We start from the raw sequence: 27,341 nt of genomic DNA, 5'->3' as shown, positions 1-27,341 counted from the left end.
CACATCCAGAAGTATCAGCAATTGTACACAGGCCTGCACCAACACGGCACAGCAGTTAGTTAGTTACCTAACATGTCAGGGCTTAAATTAAGCAATGAGGATGAACAGAAGTTAAATATTACAAAATATTTATAGAAATAGTCTGTCATACCAAAATACTGTATATTTTGTGTTGCTAGTCTGCAAATAAAGTCTTGCTCAGATCAGTGTAGCGTTGTTAATGTCAAATGGCTTTTGGGTGAACTGAAAACTATGCATAGTCACCCTGCTCTAATGAAAATTGCATTTTTATTTTCCTCTGCTGTGTAACATCTTTCTGAAAGGTAATTTGTGGAATAGTTAGGATGAGAAACATATTTTATACTAAATATTTTATATATATTTTATACTAATATATATATATAGTATATATATACTATATATACTAGTATATATTTTATACTAAATATGTTTTCAAATTTGGTACTCTGTAGTCAACAAAATGAATTTTTAATTTTTTTTTAACAGAAAGTGCTTAAGGGTAAAAGAAGCAAAACATTTAAAAGTAGCAAAACATTTAAAAATCACCCAGTGGTACCCATCATGTGAGATGAACAGCTGACCCAACTTAAAGCAGCTCACATGAAAAGAGTCAATTCTACAGAAAAAAGCACCTTACATGTTCAACTGCATCCCCTCGGGTATCTGGGAATCTCCTGCTGTTCTCTCAGATGCTCCTTCTCGAGTCCTGCCCCTTGCCCCACGGCACCGCTCTTGTTCTGGTCTCACCTATCACCTTCCCGCAGCACTGGCCAAGCACTCAAAAATATGATACAAGTTCCTATGAAGGGTTTCAACTTCCTTAAATGACCTTGTGCTCCCTGAGCCACCATCCTCCAAGCCCAGCAAGTCCCTCCTGAGCCCGTGGCTCACCGCTCATTCCCACAGCTCTGCTGGGCCTCCACCCCTCCCACTGGTTCCCCAGGACCTGGTCCATCTCCTTCCTCTTCCACATCATCCAGCACATGGGGTGCTTCCTTCTTGGCTTTGGTTTTAAACAGCTCGGGGGCAATGCAGAGAGGACTAACTGAAGCAAAGGCACTAAGCCATCCTCCTCCTTGTTCCTGCTTCTCACTATCCAATGCCGAACATTTCTGTCCAGAAGAGGGGGTAGCGAACCCTTCTGGTAGTGAGGGAAGAACTCTGTTTTTGCAACAAACTCCCTTCAAGACAGGATCTTAATCTTCAGCAGTAAGTTGGACCAAACACTGAACAGCAGTTACTCGATTTGCTCTAGGCTACAATGCCCAGCGCCTGTTTCCTTGCTGAAGCACAGCCCACTCAGACCTTCAGTGAACACCCAGCCCTCCCGTGCCAGAGCTCACAGTACGGAAGGTTAGCTGCAAAGCAGAAAAAGCTCCTGCTATACAGCAGGCAGGCAAAGCGCTGCTGCCCACAGATTGTTAAATAACCTGAAGGTTTTTCAATGACTGAAAACATTCAGATGTTACCCCACTGCACAAAACCCCACAGAGAAAAAAACAGATTACAAAACAGAAGTTTTTTTTAAGCAGGTATTTTTATTAGAACTCTCTACATAAAGCACCTTTGCCTGCCTTAAACTTACAGTACTTCTCTGAACACTGCGTTTCTGTAACATAGCACAAGATGCTTCAAACTACTCCGCGTTTCTTGATTTGGACACTGCCACCTTAACAGCTTGCACAATGGCATCTTTATCAATGCCAAACATCTTCAGGAGCTCAGCTGGCTTCCCGCTGCGTGGTACATGAGATACAGCCAAGCGATTGACTGTGATACCAGGCTCACCCACTACTGCAGCGCACACCGCTTCTCCGATGCCACCTATGAAAAAAAAAAAAAGTCAAACACAACATACATCTGTATGCTTCAACAGGCAACATATAGATTGCACGTCTATCTATCTGATTCAAAGGTCCACACAAGTTAAATCCTGAATTCACATGCTTATGAGAAACACCAATCACAACATATGTCTGAGTTACCCATTTGTGAAATGGAAACAACTCCCTGTTTCAAAGGCATTCTGAGGATAACCAGCCTGACATTTCTGAAGCACGTACAAATTGGCAGTAAGAAACACATCCCTCTAAAGGGCACAGAACTGTCAGGAAGCCCTCACCACTTCAGCATCAGCCACCGACGGCCAGGTTTAAAAATATATTTAGACTGAGGAGTATTTACAAGCGTACTTAATGTGCTGAAAGTCTTAATTCTCACTAACCTCAACAGCATTTAAGAGCTCCATCTTTTCACAACGCCTGTACGTGCCGCTAGGCACCTCTCTTGAGTTATGTAATACATTCATAGCCTTTGCTTAGAGCTCAGCTCAGACTGAATCACGATCAGCCACAGGGACAAAGGCTGCAACGGGCAACTGTGTGGCAGCAGAAGAGACACTGGAAGCCGGAGTAATAGGGAAGAAGAAAACACAGGAATAGTGCCAAAAGCGTGTGCTCTGAGACCTGGTATGAGAGACACCTTGGCGCTGCGCTTCAGTTAGGGTGTATCCAGGAAGGCAGGGCTTTTCACAGCTCCGGGCATAGTGTGATTTAATGAGTCAAACTTAGCCTCCGGGCAGAGGCACCTCCATGGATGGGACTGGTAAGATCAGCCTGATGTGGGCTTGCATTGCATTCAGGCTTGTGATGCATGTACACTTGACCTTCCTTGATTGCATCACAGAGAGAAAGCTGTGCCAGTGTAAATTGCATGTTCATCACCTCCGAGTGTGATGATTTTGCCATCTTGCAAATCTGCAATAAAATATTTGTTCAGAGTTGAAAGATAAGCTAGAAAATGATGAGGCTCAGTGATGCTATCACCATCCACAGTCCAGAACAAAAATATGGTATAACCAGCACTTATGGTAATACCAGATCACTTCAGATACCTGCCAAGAGTGATGCTTCACCTTAAAATAGGATAATATTCTCATAATAGCTACTAATATCTATTAGCAGATATCTAAAATATCTACTAATGCCACAGTTCACAGCTGCCCCTCTGCTAATTTCTCCATCTCCCCCCAACAGGAGCAAGCCTGACATGCAATTCACAACAGCTGCTCTCTGTTCGCATATGGTCTCACCTGCATGGGACATGGTTGCACAGGTTTTCAGGGGCTTGCCTGTGCACACAAGGCATGTCAGAGAGCAAGCAGCAGCAGAATATGGAGTTAACTTCAGCTGACATCTAGTCACAAGTGGTGTTCCCCAGGGCTCAGTACTGGGGACAGTTCTGTTTAATACCTTTATCAATGATCTGGATGAGGGGATCGAGTGCACCCTCAGTAAGGTTGCAGACGACACCAAGTTGGGTGGAAGTGTTGATCTGCTGGAGGGTAGGAAGGCCCTACAGAGGGACCTGGACAGGCTGGATCGATGGGCTGAGGCCAGTTGTATGAGGTTCCACAAGGCTCAGTGCCAGGTCCTGCACTTGGGTCACAACAACCCCATGCAACGCTACAGGCTTGGGGGAGGAGTGGCTGGAGAGCTGCCTGGCAGAAAAGGACCCGGGGGTGCTGGTCAACAGCCAGCTGAATATGAGCCAGCAGTGTGCTCAGGTGGCCAGGAGGGCCAATAGCATCCTGGCTTGTATCAGAAATAATGTGGCCAGCAGGACCAGGGAAGCGATCATCCCCCTGTACTCGGCACTGGTGAGGCTGTACGTCGAGTACTGTGTTCAGTTTTGGGCCCCTCACTACAAGAAGGACATGGAGGTGCTGGAGCGCATCCAGAGAAGGGCAACAAAGTTGGTGAAGTGTCTAGAGCACAAGTCTTATGAGGAGCGGCTGAGGGAACTGGGGTTGTTTAGCCTGGAGAAGAGGAGGCTGAGGGGAGACCTTATTGCTCTCCACAACTGCCTGAAAGGAGGTTGGAACAAGGTGGGTGTTCATCTCTTCTCCCAAGCAACAAGCGATAGGACGAGAGGAAATAGCCTCAAGTTGCACCAGGGGAGGTTTAGATTGGGTATTAGGAAAAATTTCTTCACTGAAAGGTTTATCAAGCATTGGAACAGGCTGCCCAGGGAAGTGGTTGAGTCCCCATCCCTGAAGGTATTTAAAAGCCGTGTAGATGTGGTGCTTAAAGACATGGTTTAGTGGCGGACTTGGTAGTGTTAGGTTAACGGTTGGTTGGACTCAATGACCTTAAGGGTCTTTTCCAACCTAAATGATTCTATGATTCTAAATAAAATCCTGGCACAGAAGCTGGGGGAGTCTTATAGAGACTATTCTGCTTCTCCCAAGAAGCATTTTATGCTCAGGTTTACTTGGCAATCATCTTAGAAATTCCTTCTTGCATTCATCACGCACTTTTTACCCTTGCTTAAGAACACTACCACATACCAGCAACAGATTCTGAAATGGCATGTAAGCAGGTGAAATGAAGGAACAAAAAAAGAGTCCAGTGAGGATGTAAAGTGCTCTGGCTCTTCACAGACCCTGATCTGCTCTTTTATAGTAGTGGAGAAGAAAGAGAGAGGAATTTATCCCGGAGTGACTGGAAACTGCCAAAACCATCTGATTTCAAGCAACCTGGAATCAAGCTTTTGCACACAGGGAAAACTTAAGAAATCTGCACAGCAATGGTCTCTCTTGCAATTTAACAAACTGCAGAGCAGCTGCTGTAAAGCCATTCCGAGACCATTCTGTGCAGAATCACTGCACTGCAGCAGGAATTTACAATTTCACCGGGCACAAATGAATTAAGACTTCACTTGGACCAAGCATACAGAAGGGCACACAACCCCAAGTTAATCAGAAAGGCAGCCCTGATTAACCCATTATATCTTAGGAAACTTTCAACCCTCGGTGTTGTCTTATAATCGTAAGAGCAATGAAAAAGGCTAAACCCTCTCTTTTGCTTTAACTGAACGACAGCATCAGGCCCCATACTTCTTTCACATGTTAGGAGAAACTGAGCTTCCAATCCCTGCAGAACAACTGTGTGGGGGCTGTGACCTCCTGGACCCAGCTCACCTTCATGGTAGTGGTCCTCAACAGTGATGATTCTGCCCTTGGTCGCTCTTGCATTTTCAAGTATTGTCTTCTTATCCAGGGGCTTTATAGTGAAGGGATCAATCACACGGATGAAGATTTTTTCTGCAGAAATAGAATGAAATGATTTGCAACATGAATTTGGAGAACGCAAGACAATAAAAGTGGTACAGGCAGCCCCTGCGATCTTTTAGAGCCATTACGAAAACTGTCTACACTAACTCCTAAGTATCTGTACCTATGGCTTGTCTAACACAGAACCCAACCAACACTAATTTTTGTATGTATTCTTTCCTCATGCACCTTGTGAGATAGTAATATCCATTCATTCCACAGACAAAACCCCTGAGGCAGAAAAGCCTTGGATAACTGACTCAAGCTCACTAGGAGTGCCCATCAGCAGAACAGTAATCTAACTGGCCTTCCCACAGGTGGGAGCAGAATCTAGTCACCAGGAAATCCTTCTTATTCAGACTGTCAATCACATTTTTTTCCCCAGACTTTATTTTACCTTTAACTTTATTGTCAAGCCAAGCACAATTTCCTCCTGCTTATTCGGTCTGTAAGCATTCTGAATTCTTCACTGCAGGCTGCCCACCTATCAGGTATGCCCGTTTGAACTGCCCCAGCCCTGATCACGGCACCCTTAAGGTTGGCATCAAAACCAGAATTTGTCCTGTCACCACAAAGCAGGACCAGACTGCTTGTTGAAGCTACGTACAAATGGCGATTGTTTATAACGAATAGCAAATTACATGAGGTTTTGTCTGATCTTGGCTAGCTGAACACTGAGTCAACTCTTATCATACATAAAGAAGCCCTATGTTATGTTGACAGTTTTGTGACTGAAGGCTCTTTAGCGACCAATGTATTTTAGGTATTAGACACTGCCTCTACACTAAGGGATTATCTCTCCATAGCTGGTTATTTGCACTTCAAGATCAGCAGAGCATTGCAAAGCATGGTAAATGCAGAAAAATAACAATAGTTCTGAAAATACAACTTTCAAAATGTCCTAAGCTTGATGGCTCCATGTCATGAGAAAATATCTGTCCACCTAGATACAGCATACAAAGCTACCCATAAGCCACAGGCAGCATTAATTGTATTATCCCTTACTATTTGTAATCTCTTCCTGGACGTTGGCTACTGACTCACAGAAGGATTTTTGATGGTTTCTTTCTCTTCTTATTTCATTGAAGGATTTTTATCTTTGCTGTGAGGTGTCAGTGCATTTGAGCACTATGATAGCATTATTGCCTCCCACGCTAGTTAAAAGTTGATACATTCATTCAAAAAAAAAAGACAAAACCAAGTTAGCAGCAAAGCATATCTATGCAAAGGCACTGCATATCAACAGCATTGTGTAAGAGCACACACAGTTGCTGCGGCTCAGCTGGCAAGCTGTATTTTTGTTAACTGGCCCCAGCCTGATTGAATTCTACTGTGTTGGTACCCTAGCCCACCCACACAATATGCCAGAGAAGGATCACTCCTGCTTCTTGCACACCTCCTCTAAGATTCTGCCTGCAGGGCACTTTCAGACAGATTAGCAATTCTAAGGAGACTTTGATCTGATCAGTTTGGCAATTTTCATGGCTACTACTGCTGCTAAGCTAACTAAAACCTACTCAATTAGGCAAGATCGGCAGATGTATACTATGTTGCACTGTATCAGCTTAACAGGTGACCAGCTGTCTGTTCACATTTTAATTAACATTTAGCAGTACAAAGGGTGAGCAGTTAGGCTGAGTGGTACTGATTTCTTTGCTGTGTAAAATGATAAAAAAGGTAAAAAAAACAAACCATAATCTGATCACCTTTTCTCAGCTGCTCTGCTGCGGCCAGAGCCTCATGCAGAGTGACTCCTGCTCCAATCACAGTCACTTGGTCATCCTTACTCTTCAGAACCACCTGCAAGAAAATGTTTCCATGTATTTTTAACAATAAATCTTATTGATATTTCTAACATTTCTGGAGATTTTATTAAAAAGATCAAATCTTTGGCATTGGAATGCTTTAGAGGGAAAGGGTCTTTTACAGGAAGGAGGAACTTTGCATACTTTTTCTGATTCTATTTATCTGGGCAATATTTACCTTTGCCTGTCCAATATGGAAGTCCTCATTGTTGTTGTAAATGACAGGATTTTCAGGACGACTAGTTCTTATGAAACAAATGCCCTGTTTCCGAAGTAAACATGTTATAAGTTACAAAACCAAAAAGGTGTTGACATTCTAGTTTGTAAACCCTGGGAAAAAATAAAGCAAAACAACTTTTTCTATTTGTCTGGTTTTCACCCTTCTATGTTACCTCTGGTTCTACTGAGTAAACTTTTCTCCCCCCCCCCCCCAATTCCCATTAGCCCTTTTTCAATAGCTGGTTGTTTCAGACATTATAATACGGTTAACCTCCTCTTAGAGCACGCTGATAACTTATAATTTTCTTTCTGATTCCAAGATCTTTATTTCTCTTTTGTTCTCTTGTGGAAATGGAGAATCCTACTCAAGTTAATTAGAATCTTAGAACTTTGCCATACATGTGCAAATTTTACTCTAGCAACTTTAAAGCAAAAGAAGAAACGGTCAGCTGAAAGCAAGGAAAAAGACTTTCCATCAGCTAACGTTCAGATGCCCTTCCAAAAGAAGTAACAAACCAGTACTTAAATCTAATCTCTCCCTCACACTACCTTACACTCCTTTCCCTCCCCCCCATCTTTTGTTCACAAACCGCTCATCACATCTGTCACATACCAAATTTCCACACTCCTTCACTTAAAAGCTGTACTAGCAAGATTGAAACTTTTCAGATTATTTGCTCCTTTCTCAAGGTAAATTCCTATGGCAGCCAAAACAAGTACCAATCAAGGAGATGATCTGACCCAATGCTACCAATGACGTTTGACCATTACTATGTCAAATTAGCTAAAGGTAAGAGAGATCAGAAATTCTGTTACAGCCACATGGGAAGTCTTAGTCGTCTTCAGCCACAGTCCAATTTAACTGCAATCCATCACTGGCAACAGAGGAGCAAAAGATGACCAGTGAGACTGCCAACTAGCGTAAGCACCAGCTCTCAGTATCTCCAAAAGATGTAGACTGCCTTAGACTACTAGAGGACCTGACTCCTGAGCTTTCATGTACAGCCTCTTGATGATCAAAATCCTCAAGATAAATTTATCTTTCCATATCCAGCTTCAATTTTAACCCCAGAGATATCATACTAGGAGTGTACTTTCTGTAAGTTTGCTAAAGACCAACAAGAGTTACACTTGCCCTTATTTCTGAGCCAATTTAGACCCGAACTGTAAGCATTGTGTAATCATTTACATCTCCTCAAATCTGGCCCACAGCATTCCAGACTGTTCATTCTGCACTAGCCTGGACAGAATGTCTGCAACCTTTTCATGCAAAGAAAACATCCCACTGCCACGCTGGAGCCTTTGAAAGAATTTATGTGGGTAGAGACATGCAAGAAACATGCCAGAAGCAACTAAAGTACCAAAAAAAAAAATATTCTCTGGCTCAGAAATACTGTGATGCAAACCTTGGTGTTGGCAGCTATTTCCACTGCTTTTTCAGTTGCTACAGCATCGCTAGGATAAAACACAGTGGCATTGGGAACAGCCCGGAACATGCACAGATCCTCCAGTCCCATCTGAGATGGCCCATCCTCACCTAAAAGAATTACACCAGGGTTACAAAGGAGTAAGTGCACATTTTTGACAATCACTCAATATAGCAGTGAGGTTCAATGTAAACCAGAAAAAAAAAAAAAAGGTATAAAATCAGGCACACACAGGACATGCAAGTCTACCTGCTTGAGAAAAGAATCATCTTCTCCTTAAACTTGGAACCATCTAAACAGTAAATAAAGATAAAGAGACTAAAAAGAAAGAGAACTGGGGTTAAAAAGAAAAAAATAGAAAATAAAGTGTAACAATAAAACAACACAGAAGGAAGACAACTGAAGTAGGAAGGGTACAGATAAAGAGAGAGAGTCACAAGATATCTGAGCATCTTCAGATTTACATGTACTGAGGCTACACAAGCAAAATTTGTACTTGTCAATAGTGTTCTTCTAGATTTAAACTGCTGGAAATGTGACAGGAGAATTGCATGTGTTCCATCAGAAATGGAGAGTGCACTTGGTACAACTACTCTCAAATTCTTAGGCTCACTTCAAGATTAAATGAAGGGTATGTATTTTTCAATACTATAAAAAGCCTTTTAAAGAGCAATAGGGCATCCATGTTGTTAATTTAACATCTCAAGTGCCTTATGGCATAAACTGCAGATTTATAAAAAAGAATCGTTAGCCAGAACATGTGGTGGATGCCATGATTTTCCATAGTTAAAGAAACAACCACCACAACACCCCCCGCCCCCAGTGACCTTATGTAATGGTGCTTTGGGAATGGCACTGTTCCAAACTAACCATGCAAAGAGTTCTGAATCCAGTCACGTCACAGCCTGCAGAGCAGAAGCAGGGCAATAAGCCTTCCCACATGCACCCACTACCTGTTATTCAAGAAGGACGAGCTCACGAGGAAGGAGGAGAGTATTTTCATAAGAGCAGCACAAAACTCTGAAGAACTTTAAACATGTTAAAGAAATCAATCATTGAAGTCTGCCACTATACATTACTAATAAAGTAAGCACAGACCAGGAAAAGAGTGTGTCTTGGCTTTCACTCATGCCATGAAAAAAATTCTCAACGTCACAGTTTCTAAATCTGTATGCACTCTGACTGAATGAGTGGGATCTCAGTGGGCATTTTCCTTTCCTAAAATGCACCCACACAATGTATATATAGAAGAAAAGTGAAATTATGAAGAACCAAATTAACAGGTGCCTGAATCAGAATCTTACCCAAGGTAAAGAGAGTACTCATGCTTGTCCTACTTTTGCTAATGTGCCAGTATTACCAGCGTTCACAGCTCATACTAGCAATTTACAGACTAGCACTAAATTGAGTTCGGCCCCAAGTGCATCTTTAGGAAAATCCTGATTTACAAGGTTTTAGAGTAACGCAGATCAAAAGACAGTAATTTTCAAGTACATCTGCAAAACCTGTATTTATAGCTTAATAAAAAAAGTGAGTGCTTAATACAAGCATATCAAATATCTAGAATATAAAACTTGTCTAAACAACTGATATTTCTATTTTGGCACATATACACTATGATTTCTTTCCTTATATATTCAGTTTGGAAAATACAGATTTTTCCATTATTCTCTTATGACCTTGAAAACACATTTAATGTTTCATTAGATGTTTTGGTCCATCAGCAACTATTGGTCTAGGCATGAACTTAGTACAAGTTCAGAAGGTCGTTGTGATAGTTATTTCTCATAAATTTAACGGGTCTAAATTTCAATGCAGCAGAAGCCCAGGTCTACCTAGAACTGCATACATTAAACCTCAATTTTCACCACAGATCCAGTTACAATTCCGAATTCCATGCAGACCTAAAGTTCTAATAGGAACTACACCTAATTCATACCCTTCCATTTAAAATTGAATTTTCTAACTGCTAAAAGATTTATCTGAATGACTTTCTTTTACAACTTAGTTGCAAAACTTTGGGTTCAAATTCTTTTTTGAAAATCAGAGTCGAGGCCTGAATCAGATTTGTAACTCAAACAACTTTATAAATCTAAGTATGCACTTCACAATCACAGCTCCCAGCAGAACACTTCAAGCACTGAAAACTGAAACTTGGAAGTGTAGTTCTAGGAGACAATTCAGGTAACCCAAAGAAGTTTTATCTTCTTAAATGAGCAAAGACCAAAGCTAATTGGCTTTTGCACCAACACCCTTTGCTGCTTGCTAAAAGACTTAAACTGGATTGAACTAGACTACGATGAGGTGGGAAGACTGATTCTAAAAAGAAAAGAGGCTTGTAATAGAATCCCTCCCTTAATGACATACACAAGCCATAATCTGATATACTCTGCTTACAGTCTCCTCTCCTAAAGCATACTTTATACCACTGCAAGTTAAGCCTGAGGTTCTGGATAAAACCACAAACATTTATGAAGCATCTTTAAATCTTTACCAACATTACAGGTCAAACGAACTATTTTGCTTTAAACAAAAAACCCAACCCTCCTCCAAACCATACTGCTAGCCAAAACTATTAAATCAACTGAAAAACTGATGTATGCAGAGCGCCTTAATTTACTACCCCTGTCAGCTCTCCCTCTCTTTCTTTTCCCCTATAAATACCTAGTAGTTTTTCAAGCATGAATGTCTACTGGCATTTTCCTTCTTGGTATGCAAGTCTGCTCCTGTTTTCATGGGTAATGTCTATGTATTTCATTAAAAAAACAAAACTCCCTTCCTCCCTCAAACCAAAACCAAACCCCAATATGATCTGACATGTACCAAACAGTTATGATAGGAAGCAAAGGCCAGAGAAGGTACTGCCAATTTCCTGAATTACACAACAGCTTCACAGTTCCTGTGTCATTAGTACTTTGAGGTTTCGGGGGTTTTTAATCAACACACTGATTGCTTCAGTAGTAAGAAATACTGAGATAAGTTGAAGCAATTATTTCAAATCGGTGATCTTCAAAGGCATAATAAAACAAAAATATTTATCCCTTGTATTGTTTTTCAGATTGGTAGACAAGAGCATCCGTGCAAGAATAAGTATCATTTGTTTCTCATTTTAGGGACTGGGAAACAAAGGTACAGTAAGCACACGACTATTCTCATCACAGAGGTTGTCAGCTGCAAAGATGGAAAGTAACCTAAGCTCCTCACTTTCAATCCAATTCCTTTATATCATTCTATACTTGTAGAGTAGAAAAGCTTGTAAGGAAAAGTCCTATTTTTATCAGGCCAAACTGATAAAAGAGAAAAAAGCAGATGAGCTGATGAAGGCTTGAAGTCTTTCTCATTCTTTCTAAATACAACGTGTCTGATAAAAGTGAATTGCAAATATGAATTCTTCCTATAAATGCTGCCACTGTTATACCATCACAGCTATATTACTGATTGTCTCCACAAAGCATTATCAGTTTGACTGCTAGACACTCATCATTAAATGGATGGGAACTGCTGATAAATAAGCCGAGGCTTCCCTTACCAATAGAAACACCACAGTGTGACCCACAGAGATTGATGTTACTCTCAGAGATGGCAGCCATACGGATCTGGTCAAACGCCCGTGTGAAGAAGGTAGCAAAGGTGCTGGCAAAAGCAACAGTTCTGTCACGAGTGGCACAACCAACTGCAATGCTCACCTGAAAAGATGGAGATTGTACAAGAGCAGTGAATTCCTCATTTATCGATTGTTTCCAAGACACCGTTTGTGGGACTTTCTACTGTAAAACTCTGTCCAGTCCTGCTCCTAGTTGTTGGCCTTTCCCAAAAGGAAAGGGGGCAACTCACTCTCCCAGCATCTCCTCTGCTTCTTGCCTCAACTGCTAACTGTTACTGTTGATCCTTACTGGCAGCTTCTTTTCTTTATCTGTTCCAAGCAGCCATTCACAGGGTTTTAACAGCCATTCAAAGAGTTTTAAGAGTTATCTTCCTCTTTCTTTTCCTGGATCAAAGGCTTACACTTCCAGTCCAAAGGACATGGTTTTACTATCTCCAGCAGACAAAAATTATCATTGCTAAGTGGGAATGGATTTACCTGTGTTATTTGGACTGGTATTTAGTAAAAGGGCCCTTCTTCAGCAAGATGGAAATTAGAACAAAGTCCTTAAATTGTTTATTGCTACAATTACCCCATACATTTATTTTACACAGAAATTGGTCTGCTCTTCATGGCAAATTTCTCCTAAGCTGATGTAAATCCAAAATGCCTAACTCAAGGTCATGAAACTGCCCTTTTTTTTTTTTTCCCCCAAGAAACAGTCCATGTGTTCTTTGGTTATAAATTATTAAAGACAACAACAAATTTCTGCCTGAATTTGTGTCTTTAATTTTGTTTGCTTCAGTGAACCCATACAGGTGGCAACTGAAGACTCAGTCAAACAGATAAGTTATCAAATTATTTTAGTCCTTTCTGTACAAAGGTCATCAGGCTAAATTTATTAACTGTGTCTCTGTCCTCATCTTTATACCTCAGTCTAGCATAGAACTCATTGTCATGTTGTGACATTCTATTTCTTGTGAAGAAAAAAACCTAAAAAGTCGTTTCAGAGTCAAATCTCTACAAATCACACTGTGGAAAGTATTACTGTTGTTTACATGTTGCCATCTCCTTGTGTTCTGCTGAAATGCAGACAATAAGACCACAAAAATAAAAAGAAAAAAAGAGGGGGATTAGGAAAGAATGATCAGAAGCACTCCTGTTGTATTATATTTGTAAGCTTTTGCCATAGCCTAGTTTTTCCCTAAGAAGTGAGCAATTCAAATTAAATATCCATGAAAAGCAAATATTAAAACCCCACTCTGTGAAGACTCGGACTGAATGGTCTCTGATCCTGCTGTGTAATACCAGTATATCATAAAACCAAGAGACCAGTTACCATGTTCTGTTCAGCAATGTAGCATTCAATGTAGCGACTGGGATGTTCCTTCTTAAAAAGCTCTGAGAAGGTGGAGTTCTTTGTGTCTCCATCCAAAGCAATCACTCGATCATTAGCATGGCCCAGTTTTGCAAGTGCAACACCATAAGCTTTGCGGGTAGCCCACTAGGAAGAGAAAAATATAGCAGTACTGTTACAACTTTCTGTTTCTAGAAGTTTTTTTGGTTTTTTTTTCCATTTTCTTGTTTTCCCAGAAGTGCATGCACATACAATTAAAAAAGAAACAAACCAAAAGACAACCAAAAACATTTTAAATGTTAGCAGTATCAAAAGTACATATGAGAACAGTGACACACAGAAGAGTAAACAAAAAAAAAAAAAAAAAGAAAAATACAGTGAAGCATCAGGACACACATCTGTGCTGAAATCAGCAACTCCCTAACAATCCAGATAGGAAACTTTGAAAACCTTCGTTTCCAGTCATCAAAATCGACGGAACCTCGTGGAGTTTTTTTAATTTTAAATACACATAAAATAGTTTGGATAATTGATAAAGATCACAGAATGAAGAAGAGTGATTTGAGTCTCTATATTTTAATATATCCTTTCAGCACCCAGTGAGTTGAATGTCTGTGTGTCACACCACAGAGGTAGGTGTTTACCAGGATACCCAAAATAGCAAAGAAGAGGTGGGTAGTTGAAATCGTGGCAAGGGATAACACAAAACTTCCTGCCATCCACTAAACAGTCTCACACTTCAAAGATATGTGACAAACAGTGAAAAAGAAAGGGAGTACCTTTTCTCCCACTTTGTAAGTTGGTGGAGATGGCATCTTAATGTTTCTAATATTTATTACAGGTGCATCTTCTTCCGGGAGGGCTGGAGAAAGCTTTTTCTTATTTTGGATTTTGTCATCTATTTCCTGAATGACTTGTTCAGACATGTTTTTTGGAAGGGGCTTTCCATGCCAGCTTTCCTTATCTTCAACACCTGTGTATTTAAAATTACATTACAAATAAGAAAAATATAAAAACTATTTAAGTTTTTAGCTGCAGATTTTCCCTAGATAAAAGTGCAGGGGAGTATGACAGTCCGGTATAGTCTTCCAAAGAAGAACTTCCTTATTATTCCCATTGTAAAAAATTAAAATAGTACTAAATTGCATTAAGACAGTCATGTTTAAATACATAAGAGAAATAGTCAAATTCCATATATTCCAAACTAGTGACAGAATTCCAGCATCTTCTACTGAAATTGTTTTTAAATTGGCACCTAAAAGACCTGGTCCATAAGTGTGGCAAGAAGTAAACAGTAAATCAGTGTCAACAATTAACATGAAATTTCAACAGTTAGGCCTAAATAAACAAACTCAGCTAAGTTTCAAACAACAGTTAACCAAGCTGCCGAGTTCAAACAAGACCTGGCATTTTACAGCTTTATTTTAATAGCTTCTGATGACTCTTATCTTTGTGCACCCAGCACTAACAGCAAAATTACCTCCCTGGCTGATGCACTGCCTTTAGAATAATGAATTTTGCTTTCTTACTCAATGAAAAGGAATGAAGATATTCACTCCTGTTATTAATATTTATCTGGTCAGAAAGACAAATTCACAGAGTGCTGCTAAAAACTGAATATGCACATACTCCATTCTATGGATACAATGTTCAGTAGCTAGCACACATCTCACTTGCAAGAATCAATTTTCTTAGCACTAATGCTGTTGAGAAGTACAAAGAGTTTGAAAGACTTTCTGCATGCAATAGCTCAAATGTGCAGGTACACATCTGTTCCCTAGACAATGAAATTTAGGCAAGTTTCACACCACGTGAAAACTACAAAAGTATCTTAGAGGCACCATGAACTCCAGAAGTCAAACAGCTGCTAACCTATGAAATAATTTCTATGGACTACCATATCCTGTATCTCAATGAATTATACATCAGATCATATGAAATAACCTGTAGTATGACCAGGTAGCTTACGTGCCACATCTCACGCAGCTTTGTCAAAACTGGAAATGCAGCATCCCTCCTTGTCTTCTATGCATTTATACTGCCTGGCTGGTAAGAAGCAGACCCAGTCATCTGCAACACAGGGAGCCGGGAGCTTCTGTGACAAAGTTATTCCCTTCTCAGAGTAGTCTTTGTGAGTCTAGGGATAAAGAGCAAGCCAAGAAGGTTGCCCTCTTTTGCTAAGGCAATTTTCAAGACCAAGTCATATGGTCCAATGTTTCCCTCTGTCCCCATCCATCTTCCAGACTAGAAAAGACTTTTTAAAGAGTAAAAACTCAAGTACAGCTGACAGCAGAGGAAATCCTACTCTGCAACTGGGGATCTGTAAAAGCCCAGTCAACATGGAAGTGCGCCTGGCTCAGTAACCTGAAGAACTGAGAGCCACATCTTTGCCTGCTTCCAATGAAGCATCAATCTAATGTCCTCCATACGAAAAGGCAACAAAGGAAAAAACCAATAGGGTGAAATTCTGAGTTTTCAGAGTGTACGATAGCATGATCAAGTTAAAAAGCTGACAGGACACCAACCTTTTTCTAATATATGAAATGTTAAACTTCTAAATTTTTTAATGATTGCACCTTTATCGCAGCACTACGTACATATTATTATAGACACATGTATATGCAAAGCAATAGATGTTCTATTACCTGATATGCCTTTGCCTTTAAAAGTCTTTGCAATGATAGCTGTTGGCTGATGTTTGGCCTGGCCAAAGGCTTTGCAAAGTTCCTCCACACTGTGTCCATCAACGATGATAGCATGCCAGCTAAGAACACAAACAGATCAACTGTTTCTAAAGGGTTTTAGCATGTGACACTCTCTGGTAGTTAGCAATAACAATAACGAATACTAACTTCATTCCAATGCAGTGTCTTTTTAAGAGACCCAAAGTATGCCAGAAACATGAACTAGCATTCATTTGAGATCATAAAATATCATCGCCCCATTTTTATAACACAAAATGAGTCACAGAAGGATTAACAACTACTAGCAAAATTCACAGCTCACAGATAACTAAGCTATCCTACATTTCTTCAGACGTAATAGCCATTTTTAATCACAAGAGCAAATCAAACATCTAGAAATCAATTAAAAAACTGACAATGAAAGTTGATTAAAATAATAAAAATGTTCCATCATAATCTGCATGGCTGCTATTGTGTCTGACAGAGCTTTTTATCATGGATTTTTACACCTACATAGAAATACATATTTCTAAACTAAACGAAGGCCAACACACAAAGAATGCTCTTACAAGTAATGGTTTCCATGCCCTTTTTTCTGATCCACTCGCTATGAAGGTACATTTGGTCACACAAACAGTTATAAAATCTGTATTTAATGTGCTAAAAATGGCTTTAAGATCCTCTAACAAATTTATCTGAGTAAGCAGTCCTTTTATTTTTCCTCTAAACAAAAAATTCTGCCACTTTCAATATTGCTGTTGTACCAATAAAGACGACCAATATCAGGCATTATGAAAGACCATCTTTCTTGGTGATGGTATCCTTTAGAGCTGAAAACTCATTTGAAAAATTCTGAAAAGTGACTAAAACATACAATTTCAAACGGGAGACTACACTGAACTTCTTCCAATCACATACCCAAAGGCTTCACAGCGTTTCTGGTAAATTTCAACGTGATGCTGCAGAGGGGCAGGGTCACTTTGTCCAAGACGGTTAACATCAAATATAGCAACAAGATTATCAAGCTTGTAAAGCCCAGCAAAGGCCATTGCCTCCCAAACAGAGCCTTCAGATAACTCTCCATCTCCAAGCAGACAATACACTCGATAGCTAGAAGAAGAAATTAAAAAAAAAAAAAAAAAAAAAAAAATTAAGTTTGATGTGTAAGCACAATTAAATCAAAAGCAAAACCTCTCCAACAATTCATAATGAGAATTCACTGCTTTTTCTATCCCAAACTCAACTCCCATTGCTCAATGCATTCACCTCAGATAACCTTATGTAACCTTAGACAAATTAAAACACTTTTGAGCTGTTACACATGAAAAAAATCAAGATGAGAAATACTGTACTCCTTTGCAAACCTTTGTCTCAAAAAAATCAGGTCTTAAGCCTCCTATTGCAAGGCTTGAATGAACAGGCCCATTAAACACTGTCACTGTGACTCAGCAAGATCACGAACAATGCACGAACGGTTCCTGTCTGCTTCCTCATTCCTACCATATACTTTCTGGAAGGGCGACCAATAATTTAATTTCAGGAAACTATGAATTGGGGATGAACTCAACTATGGATTAAAGCAAGTTGCATAACTAAATTCAGAATTCACGAAAAAGATAACCAGCATGATGTGACTTTGTAGACTACTTCTCCAAACACTGAAGCTTTTTATTTAGGCAAAACTCAGTTAGCAGGAGTACTGCCTGATCTCTACAGAATTCATTTGCTGTATTTTTCTTTTATTACCACTCTTTTTTTTTTATGAAAAAGCCTTATAAATCTCTATTACCTATTAAAATTAAAAAAGAATAGTAAATTAGCCTTCACATATATAATTTTAAAACAAAGTAATCAAGACGGCTGTTAGCAATTTTTTTTTACTAGACATTAAGCTATAACAGACTTTTGATCTGAATCCCACCTGCCTTTACCTAAATCTGAACTCCTTCCACATAAGCTGCTCCCCAGTACTGCATGAAAGACCACCTTTTTCTTCTGTCATGTAAGCACTGGTTAGATTTTTTTCCACACGTAGCATCTGCTAAACTCAATTAAAATCAGCAAGTCATCTTTCACAGAAATGATTTCAAGCTAGTGAAGTGTAGGACACATTAACTGGGCAGCCTGTGCTCGAATGTACTAGAACTGTCACATAAAATATATCAACTACATCAGGCGATTTTCCTCCCCATACAGATTTGCCTTTAGACATCTACTTTTCTTGTCCACAAAACAAATGGCAGCAGCAGTCATTTTTGTCTCTATGGAGTTGAGTGCCTTTCTGATAACATTTTGAAGCCCTGCTTTATGATTCAATGGTGCTATTACTGACCATAACAGTTCCTTATCTAGATACATGTTCTCCATTATTTGTCATCTGACTTTGAACAGACGCATCTCTAGTTTGCATCTTCCCTCTAACGGGACACATACCAGTCTCAAAATGGCTATCAATTACTTTCTGGAAGTTAGAGACTGCTCCAACAACTTACTGTCTTCTCTGTTCAGGAACATCACCTTGCAATGCTGTCATAAAAGGAACACACATATGCACTAGTGCTGGCTAATCTTTAAATACTTGGTAGTTTCACTGGCAATGGCTTTGTAATTATCAGGCTAGTAATCTATCATGTAAAACCTGGATTTGAAATTACATTTGGGAATGGAGAATAGAATAAAAGATGTTGTGGTTTAACCTGGCAGACAGCTAAACACCACACAGCTGTTTGCTCACTGCCCCCCCACAGTGGGATAGGGGAGAGAATCGGGGTGGGGATGGGGGAGGGGAAGTAAAATTTGTGGGTTGAGATTAAGACAGTTTAATAGGATAGAAAAGGAAGGGGGTGAGGGGGAAGTAATGATGATAAAAGAATATACAAAATAAGTGATGCACAATGCAATTGCTCACCACCTGCTGACTGATGCCCAGCCAGTTCCCGAGCAGCAGTCCACCCCCCAGCCAACTCCCCCCAGTTTATATACTGAGCATGACGTCATTGGTATGGAATAGCCCTTTGGCCAGTTTGGGTCAGATGTTCTGGCTGTGCCCCCTCCCAGCTTCTCACTGGCAGGGCATGAGAAGCTGAAAAGTCCTTGACTAGTGTAAGCACTACTTAGCAACAACTAAAAGGTTAGTGTGTTATCAACATTATGCTCATACTAAATCCAAAACACAGCACTATACCAGCTACTAGGAAAAAAAATTAACTCTATCCCAGCCACAACCAGGACAAGGAGGGGTTTTTTTCCTGATTGAGATAAGAATATAATTTCTTTTCACAAAATATTCCCACTGAATGCCTATAATCATGAAATATGAAGATGGAATTACCTGGCTCTGTCAAAGAATTTACCAGTGTATGCCATTCCACATGCAGCACCAAGACCCTGACCAAGGGATCCAGTAGCCACATCAGTGAACGTTTGTCTCTGAGAATAAAAAGACAACAATTATTTTATAGTTAAGAAACAGAGGAACTAAATTCCAGCGCTAGAAGATGGTTCAACATACATCAATTCAGCTTCTCAGCCGTAACAATATAGTGCAAGTCCCTCCAAATCTTGCCCTGTTCCCCTTCTTTCCTGCAATGCATGTACCCTGATGATCAGTGTCACAAGCTAACTAGGCTTTCTGAGACGGAAAGGTACCGATGGCCCAGGAATTTCTCAGCTATGCCTTGGATGGCAACAGTTAAGAATTGATAATTTTCTGTAAAAAAGAATCAATTGAAACAACTGGCTGGGAATGGAAAGACCAATGAGGTGACCAAACTGGATATAAACTCTTGAAATACTTCAAACCTTCTTAAAGGATGAGAAAAGCCATGCTAGAACTTTATATAAAACTTTTTAAAATGGAAAACATTGACATACAGGACTGTAGAGGAACTTTACTACAACAATAAAGTCATTTTTATATGCCCATTGAAATGCAGACACTGATTCAGTTGTGAAGCCATAAATATCATCATCCTTCTTGTAAGTCTTTATCTTTCCTGTACTGTAGCTGGCACCCAAGAACTGCGGCAAAATACATGCACTTCTTGTTTTACAGAAAACACCATCTAATATCAAAGGTTATGAGCACTCACTGGTACTGGGTGTCCTTCTAAGACAGAATCAATTTTCCTCAAGTTCAGTAATTCTGCTTCTTGTAGAAAGCCAGCCTCTGCCCAGACAGAATATAAAATTGGTGCTGCATGACCCTAGAGAGAAACATAAATTTTAAGCAAAGCACAAGTTTCACAATATCTTAGTATCAAGGCAAAATTCTACAAAGCTGACAAACCCTGGAAACATGTTCTTATGTCAACTAAAAAGGGACTGAGTTATAAAACACTTTTACAATGCAACATTCACGCTGATGCTTGTTTCCAAGTCCCCCATTGCCACTGCTTAGAGCACCCCAGATAGCTGACTACAGTTAAGACAGAAAGAATGCAGCACTCTTGAGGGCTATTTACAATGCCCTCGAGGAAATCAACGTGGAAGAGTAAGAAGGTGTCTCTCAGCCATGCAGGTCCAATTCCAAAAAGTAGGTTTGGTATCCAAACAAAAAACCGTGATTCAATTTGCTTAGGTAGCAGTTTCAAGAACACAGTACTGGTCACTAAACCAGTAACCGCATGGATGAGCAAGTGTTATCCCATTAGAACTTCTTCAATACATATGTATTCAAGGTAAGATGCAGTGAGTGCCAACAGGCAAAATTTTAAGCTTTATACACTCAGATCCTTGCAGCAAGGTCCAACTGGACAACTGCAAAGTAGTAGTCATCTTCCACCCATTAGGAGTCAAAAAAGCATGCAGAGGTTTGAAGCCATTTAGCAACTCTAGGCAGAAACCCTCATTAATTAGAGAGAGGTAAAGCAAACATGAAGAAGCAGCGCTCTCTTGTTGCTTTACCTCTTCAGCATTACCTGTTTGCTTCTCATTCAATTACTTTTTCAGAAAGCAATCAGAAGTGGCAACAGTTATTATATCCAATGCAAGGATATAAACCATCAGCTATGCAGCACTATTGTAAGCCACCATGTGAGGAACTCTGACTCAAAGATGGAACCTGCCTCACTGGAGTACTTCGTCTGCCATTTTTTACATCATTATGTTTTCTGAAGGCCCCTCAACTGTCTTTATGTCATATGATCAAAATGTCCCTGTGATTTGCAAGGGCACAATGCAAAAGGGGATAGAAATGCTAATGGCCAGTCCAGATTGTGGTTTTATGTGTTCTCTGAACCACAGTGCCTTCAGAAGTAGTATTGACCTTACTATCATATTAGCACAGCAGGAATGCAAACTACTCACTAACCCACCATAACTATTTCATATAATGCTCCCTGAAAAGCTGACAGTAATTAGTGCACATTCTGATGCGACTGCAGGCATAACAGCATGGCTGCATTTAACAAGTAGAGCACAAAAGCTAACTGTGACTTACTCGTTAGAAAACTGGTTAAGCCAAAATAAAAAAGATGTTAATATTTCTTGATAGATTTTATAGACAATATAATAACATTTATTATTTAATAGTAGAACAACTTAACATAGTGAAGTTAAGACTTATCAAGACACATTATACAGACACTTTAAATTATTTTTGAGTTATGCTACAGCTTAACCCAACCAGCTTTTGTCTTTCTGAAGTAGACAAATTCCAAGCTCTCAAATATTTCCAATAGACTTCTGTGTAGATGCAAGCATAAATAAGCATAAGTCAAGGAAGACAAGTCAATTTAATTTCATAGAATCATAGAATTCCATGATTTACAGACAGACAGACAGACAGCTCTTTACTAGCAGACTGCAACAGTACAGCATAACAGTTATTATTTTACCTTTGAAAGAACAAACCGGTCGTTGCTGGCATTTCTGGGATCTTGCACTTTGTACCTCATGGTATGGAAAAACAGCACAGACATAATCTCTGCTGCACTGCAACATGATGTAGGGTGGCTAAAAGTAAAGACAGACCCAAGATTACCACTTCTCATTATTGTTTGCTCAGGACCGTATCTTTAAAACATCACTTTACCAGTCCTCTACTCCTCAGTATTAAAATATAGTCTTAAGTGTTTTTGATAACACATCCCATCAACCATTACCCCAATGCCAATTAGTTGTACTTTGAGACAAAGGGAGCCTTCTTATCTAGTTGAAGTGGATGTTAAAAGATAGACCCTGGTGACAGCTCAAGGATATCTCTTTTAGAGCTCTCTGTTCTTCTTCATGCCAAGGAATACCACCCTAATCGGTGATTGTGAAGCACAGGAAGCAGTATGACCCTGTGCATGAAATCACACTCTACTGATTTATCTGACAGCAGAAATTCACACTGATGCAGAGGAAACAAAGAGAGCTTTCCACAGTACTTTAGCCACTCACCGAGTGAAGGAATTAAAAGCATGGCACCATGACTTGTTCAGGCCCCGTTGCACAGGCAAGGATTGGTAACACAAGATTAACTTTTGCAGAAAGTTCTAAATGTTACAGAACTGTATAACACAGGTACCATTTTATTTTACCATGTTAGAGCTGACAGAACTAGATTTCTGATTTCTAAAGAGGGCATTAAATAATGCAATTCTCATATTTCATCTTCTACTGAAACTGGACACAGAAATTTACTGTCTCCAGTAAACACCCAGATACACATTGTAAAATACTAATTTGCTTAATCTTTGGCTAAGAGAGGAACCAACATTTTCTACATTTACATCTATATCAGTTTGAAATATTGAACTAGTTGGTTTAGCAAACATTTATAAGTATCTGGGATAGGCTCTCCCATTGAACTATCTGGGACGACTTCTGCACCAATTTTCAACAGCAGCGCAAATTAATACTTCAACTATAACTTGCCTTAGAAATACACAGGCCCATTTCAGAAGCAACTATGCCATATAGTACCAGCAAGCAAACATAAAAGTTACATGAAAAAGGTTATCCCCAAGTGGCAAATACTGAGTTATTCCAAGACAAGGTATATATTTCATTTGAAGTGTAATAGAAGGGCATATAATTACTTTTATCTATCTACATTACTGTAATTTAAATAATGATCACTGTAGTTCTTATGCAGTCCCGTCTTACCTTCTCTTCTACCAACATTTATTTTGCATCTTTAACACGATACTCTTGAAATATTTGACCCTACTTGTAAAACAGGACAAACTTACTATGAAAGTGTCGCATTTCATTTCCCGCATGTACATCTACCATGCATGTTAGGATTAGGCAACACTTTCACTAGAACTTCAATCAGAATATTCTCTTCTGGTAGTAATAAACCTTCCCTCCCAACATCCCCAACAGTGCTGTAATAAGAGAATAAAAACATGCAAAACACTAGCAAAATATGAATTACGGTTAGTGTCCATCCCTTAGTAAGTACTCACACACAGGGAACCAAAAGAATTAGCTTTAAACCATGGTTCAAACATATTAGTAAATATTTATGTATTTGAGTTAATCAATAAGCCTTACATGCTTGTTTAAAGCTTTCATTCCTTTAATTTTATTAACTTTATACTTAACCATACTTCTATGAACTCCTGGTCTTGGTAAAAAAAGTTTTAAACAACCTAAAATGGTAGCACGTGGAAATAAAAAAAAAAAAAAAAAAAAGGTAGAAAAATTAAATAAATTACCTGAAAATTGGAAAAAAAAAATCTTGTTAAAACTACAGGTTAATTAAACGACTTCCTACTAACAGAAATTACCCAAAATTTAACTACATATTGGATACAAGAAATCATTATAAAATAAACTACACAATTTTCTTTAAATATAGCCATCTTAACTACATCTACTGGTCTATTAGCTCATACTTTTCTAATAAGTTCTGTTAAAAGAATTCCCTGTTCAGCCTAGCAAAGCTTATTTGGATTACTTATACAAGGGGAGGTCCAATTAACACGCTTCTCTGCCAGACAGCTTCAAGAACTGCCCTAACTTTGAAATATAGCCCTTTAGTAGGAAACCAAACCAAAGTACATTAGAACATGGAAATCCTGGATCCACACAAATCAAGAGTAAAATAATTACTCCAACGTAGTTTTGTGGGGTTTTTTTTTATTACTCAGCATCAATTTATATTAGCTCCATCCACACATGTCTACACATTTCAACTACGAAGAATAGTCGTGGAATGTTAAAATGGAATACTGAGTGAAAGACAAAAGCTAAAAAATTGAAGGAGAAAATCTGCAACAAGTGATCATACCACATGTTATGAAACTTAACTGCCTCTCAAGAAACTCTTGCAACTTCCACTTTTAAGAATTTAACCATCTAATTCTAGAAGCCAGGCACTGTTTCAAAAGTGCAGAAATTTATCATTAGTTACAAAAGAGACTTTACCAGTTTTGATGAAAATGCCTGCACTACTTATCTAAAAGAAAAACTTCTTCCACGCCCAAAAGCAAGTATGTTCAATCTTTAGAACTAACTTAATCAAAATTTTTTCCCCACCTAAGCAAAAATTTTTTTTCCAGTTAACTGAATTTTTCCACTACAGCTGGTAAAGTACTCAAAGTGATATGTTTGAGCATCTTCAGGATTGGACTACCTGATCTTTTAGCTCTTGTCCAGACAAAGGGTGTACTCTCTTTAACAAAAGTTAGTACAAGTAAAGACTGCAAGAACTGGTGTGTCAGATCTACCACGGAACCACTTGTGTTGCAATATATACCACAGTTTACAGAAATTACTTCCTTGAAAGGAGTATGCAGGTCCTGTTTTGTTTGAAGTGATTTTATTGCTAGTATCTTCTTCAGTTTTACAAACTACACCTTTAACAAACACAAATTTCCTTAACAAAGTCAATGCAAGCATGACAATTTTATTTATTAACGGTAAGCTTCTATTTAAATTTAACTTGCATTCAAACATCTTTCTATGTTCTTAACGTATACCAGCAATTTAAGCAAAGCTCGCTGTCTCATTCAGGTTTTGGAAAACACACTCATAATGTATAGCTGTTTTAGAAATGTATGTGATTTGCCTAAGACCGCAACAGACTGTGAATGTCATTTTCTTTTAGGCACATTAATACAGCATCATCTTGTTAACCAAATCTTATTAATTAAGAAAATATATGACTTATCAACAGAATCTTCCCTCCAGAGCCCATCTTTCATAATCTGCTTGTTACCAGGTTATGTAATAATTTCAGACTCTACACAACTCTAGCGCTAGAATAAGCCTTGTACAAGAAGTACTCAGTATTGTAGCACACATGAACCAGGAATTAAAAGCTTGAGTAAAACTACTTTTACTGTTTCTTCACCAGTATGGGGAAAATGTTTTTACTATTGAATTTCATGGACCACAGAAGAGAAGCAAAGGCTGCAGCAAGATCCTTATTCTTTAATAGCACATCAGACAAAATAGAGAAATAATTTTACCTGTAGATAAGACAACTGATACCATACATCTCTGTGGCCTGCTTGAAATACACACTAGAAGCTCAAGACTGAAGCCCAAACTCTACTCAGTAGATTTAGCACAATTTTTCTTACCTACAATTTCACACAGGCTTGTGAAATACTGTCAGTACATTGTAGCTTTGAAACAAATAAAGAATCAAAAGAGACTGCTCTTGCTGTTGGGTATCCAGTACTTCTCTCTCCAGACTGGACCAAACAAGCTATGGCTTTGTAAAAACCCCCTCCTGTGGCTAGCTGAGAGGTTCCCTGTGTCCCAACACTCCATTTTACAGAAAGAACCAAAGCAGTGTTTTCATTTGCTGTATGCAAAAGGAACGAGTAAAGTCCAGTTTCTGTATGCTTGGGAAAGAGCCATGTGAGGTAGCCGATGCCAGACACAGGGTGGAAAGTGTAAGGCAGTTCAAAGAAGCAGCTTTAAAATATTTTACACACCACCTTTCTCCACACAAACCTCAGCATCCAAAGGATTCCTTCAAATTTTTTTCTTTTTATTTTTTTAAACACTACAGCCAGTTTCAAAGAGGTTCAAAGGAAGAAATTGTAACAAGATGGGTTATTAAAAAAAAAAAAAGAAAAAAAGAAAAAAAGCCAGCACTCTATATGGAAGCACTCAAATATATTATTCAAGCAGAAAAAATGGTTTTAATTTTATATGAGCAAAAGCAGATTGTTTGCAGAGATTTTTTTTCCATAGGTAAAGCACGATCAAAGGAAGGATAACCGTGGAATCTGCACACATCAGAGCCCACACTAAATCCTGTCCAGAGGCCTGAATAAACTGCCCATTTGAGACCGCGGGCATTTCACAGATAATCCCACTTGGGCTCACTTGAAATTCTGTGCAGAATTAGTTCCAACTGATGGGCACGAAATGAAAAAGAAACCGCTTGCGCCTCAGGCACAAATTCTTTGGTTTTCAGTCCTGCACCAGTTCAGCATTCCCGGCCTCTCCCCGCAGTCACAACACCCGCCGGCCCCGGCGACCGACGTGGACGGCGGCGGGGCGGCTGCCGCCCCCGGGCCGGGCCGCCTTTGGCGGCGGGAGCCCCACACCTCACCCGCGGCCGCCATTTCCAGATGTAGCACCTCCACATCAGGCAGCTTCGGGCGAAGCCCCCGACAGGCCGGGGGGCTCGGGGCGGGGGGACCGGGGATTGGGCCGTGACCCCCTCACGCCGCGCTCGGGCTCCCCATCCCCGCGCAGCGCACGTCCCGCCTCCGGGGCCGCTTCACCCGTCCCGCCCTCCCGCGGGAGGCACGGATGGGCCCCCAGCATGTGTGTTCTGCACAGCGGGCAGAAAACGGAGAGCGAGGCGGGGAATCTGCCGTCGGGAGGCACCGCCGTGTCCCCGGGTAACGGGCTGAGGGAGCCCGGCACAGCCCCTCCCAGCGCCGCCCCTCCTCGGCCTCGCCGCTGAACGGATGCCCGAGCCTGTCTGCGGCCAGGGCTGGGACGCAGCCCGCCTGCCTCACTCACCCGGAGCCGGCCGCGGTCGTGGCCTTGATGGAGCTGATGCGGAGCCGGTTGGCCGTGTCCTTCAGGGCCTGCAGGGTCTGCTGGTCGGGCTTGTGGTAGTCCTCCATGGGGGCGAAGCAGGAGGGCCGCGGCGGTGGCACCTGGGGCTGGGCAGGGACGGCGGCGCTCCGCGCGGGTGTGGGCAGCGCGCCTCAGCCGGGCCGCGC

General features: G+C 40.1%; 1 protein-coding gene across 3 annotated transcripts; it reads right to left on the bottom strand.

Annotated features, from left to right (window-relative positions):
- Positions 1-1,577: 1,577 nt before the first annotated feature.
- TKT (transketolase) lies at positions 1,578-27,341 on the bottom strand. Of its 3 annotated transcripts, XR_014229287.1 has the most exons (15): positions 27,136-27,341; positions 22,047-22,164; positions 20,301-20,414; positions 19,541-19,638; positions 17,128-17,319; positions 16,171-16,289; positions 14,305-14,498; positions 13,508-13,672; positions 12,115-12,271; positions 8,565-8,695; positions 7,118-7,201; positions 6,841-6,934; positions 5,003-5,125; positions 2,487-2,777; positions 1,799-1,845 (listed from the first exon to the last, which is right to left on the bottom strand). XR_014229287.1 is itself a non-coding variant. In XM_082322565.1 (14 exons), the coding sequence occupies exons 1-14, from the start codon at positions 27,240-27,242 to the stop codon at positions 1,658-1,660; spliced, it is 1,884 nt and encodes a 627-aa protein (XP_082178691.1). In that variant the 5' UTR covers positions 27,243-27,341; the 3' UTR covers positions 1,578-1,657. The 3 variants fall into 3 exon arrangements, 2 of the variants coding, with proteins under 2 accessions (XP_082178691.1, XP_082178692.1); XM_082322565.1 differs by lacking the exon at positions 2,487-2,777 and having other exon boundaries at positions 1,578-1,845; XM_082322566.1 differs by lacking the exon at positions 1,799-1,845 and having other exon boundaries at positions 2,256-2,777.

The sequence above is a fragment of the Platalea leucorodia genome (genome assembly GCF_965183815.1).
Source record: "Platalea leucorodia genome assembly, chromosome: 9".
NCBI lineage: Eukaryota > Metazoa > Chordata > Aves > Pelecaniformes > Threskiornithidae > Platalea > Platalea leucorodia.
The sequence above is the reverse complement of the archived record's forward strand: the minus strand, read 5'-3'. Positions and strand labels throughout refer to the sequence as shown.

Bases quoted from the DNA above. Each gene is read 5' to 3' on its own strand.
- TKT (XM_082322565.1), bottom strand. From the start codon at position 27,242: ATGGAGGACTACCACAAGCCCGACCAGCAGACCCTGCAGGCCCTGAAG. The intron at 17,320-19,540 runs GTAATTCCATCT...TTCTTCTTCTAG, and splicing joins AAATTCTTTGACAGAGCCAG to CTATCGAGTGTATTGTCTGC. The intron at 13,673-14,304 runs GTACTCCCTTTC...TTCTCTTCCTAG, and splicing joins CTTACAAAGTGGGAGAAAAG to TGGGCTACCCGCAAAGCTTA.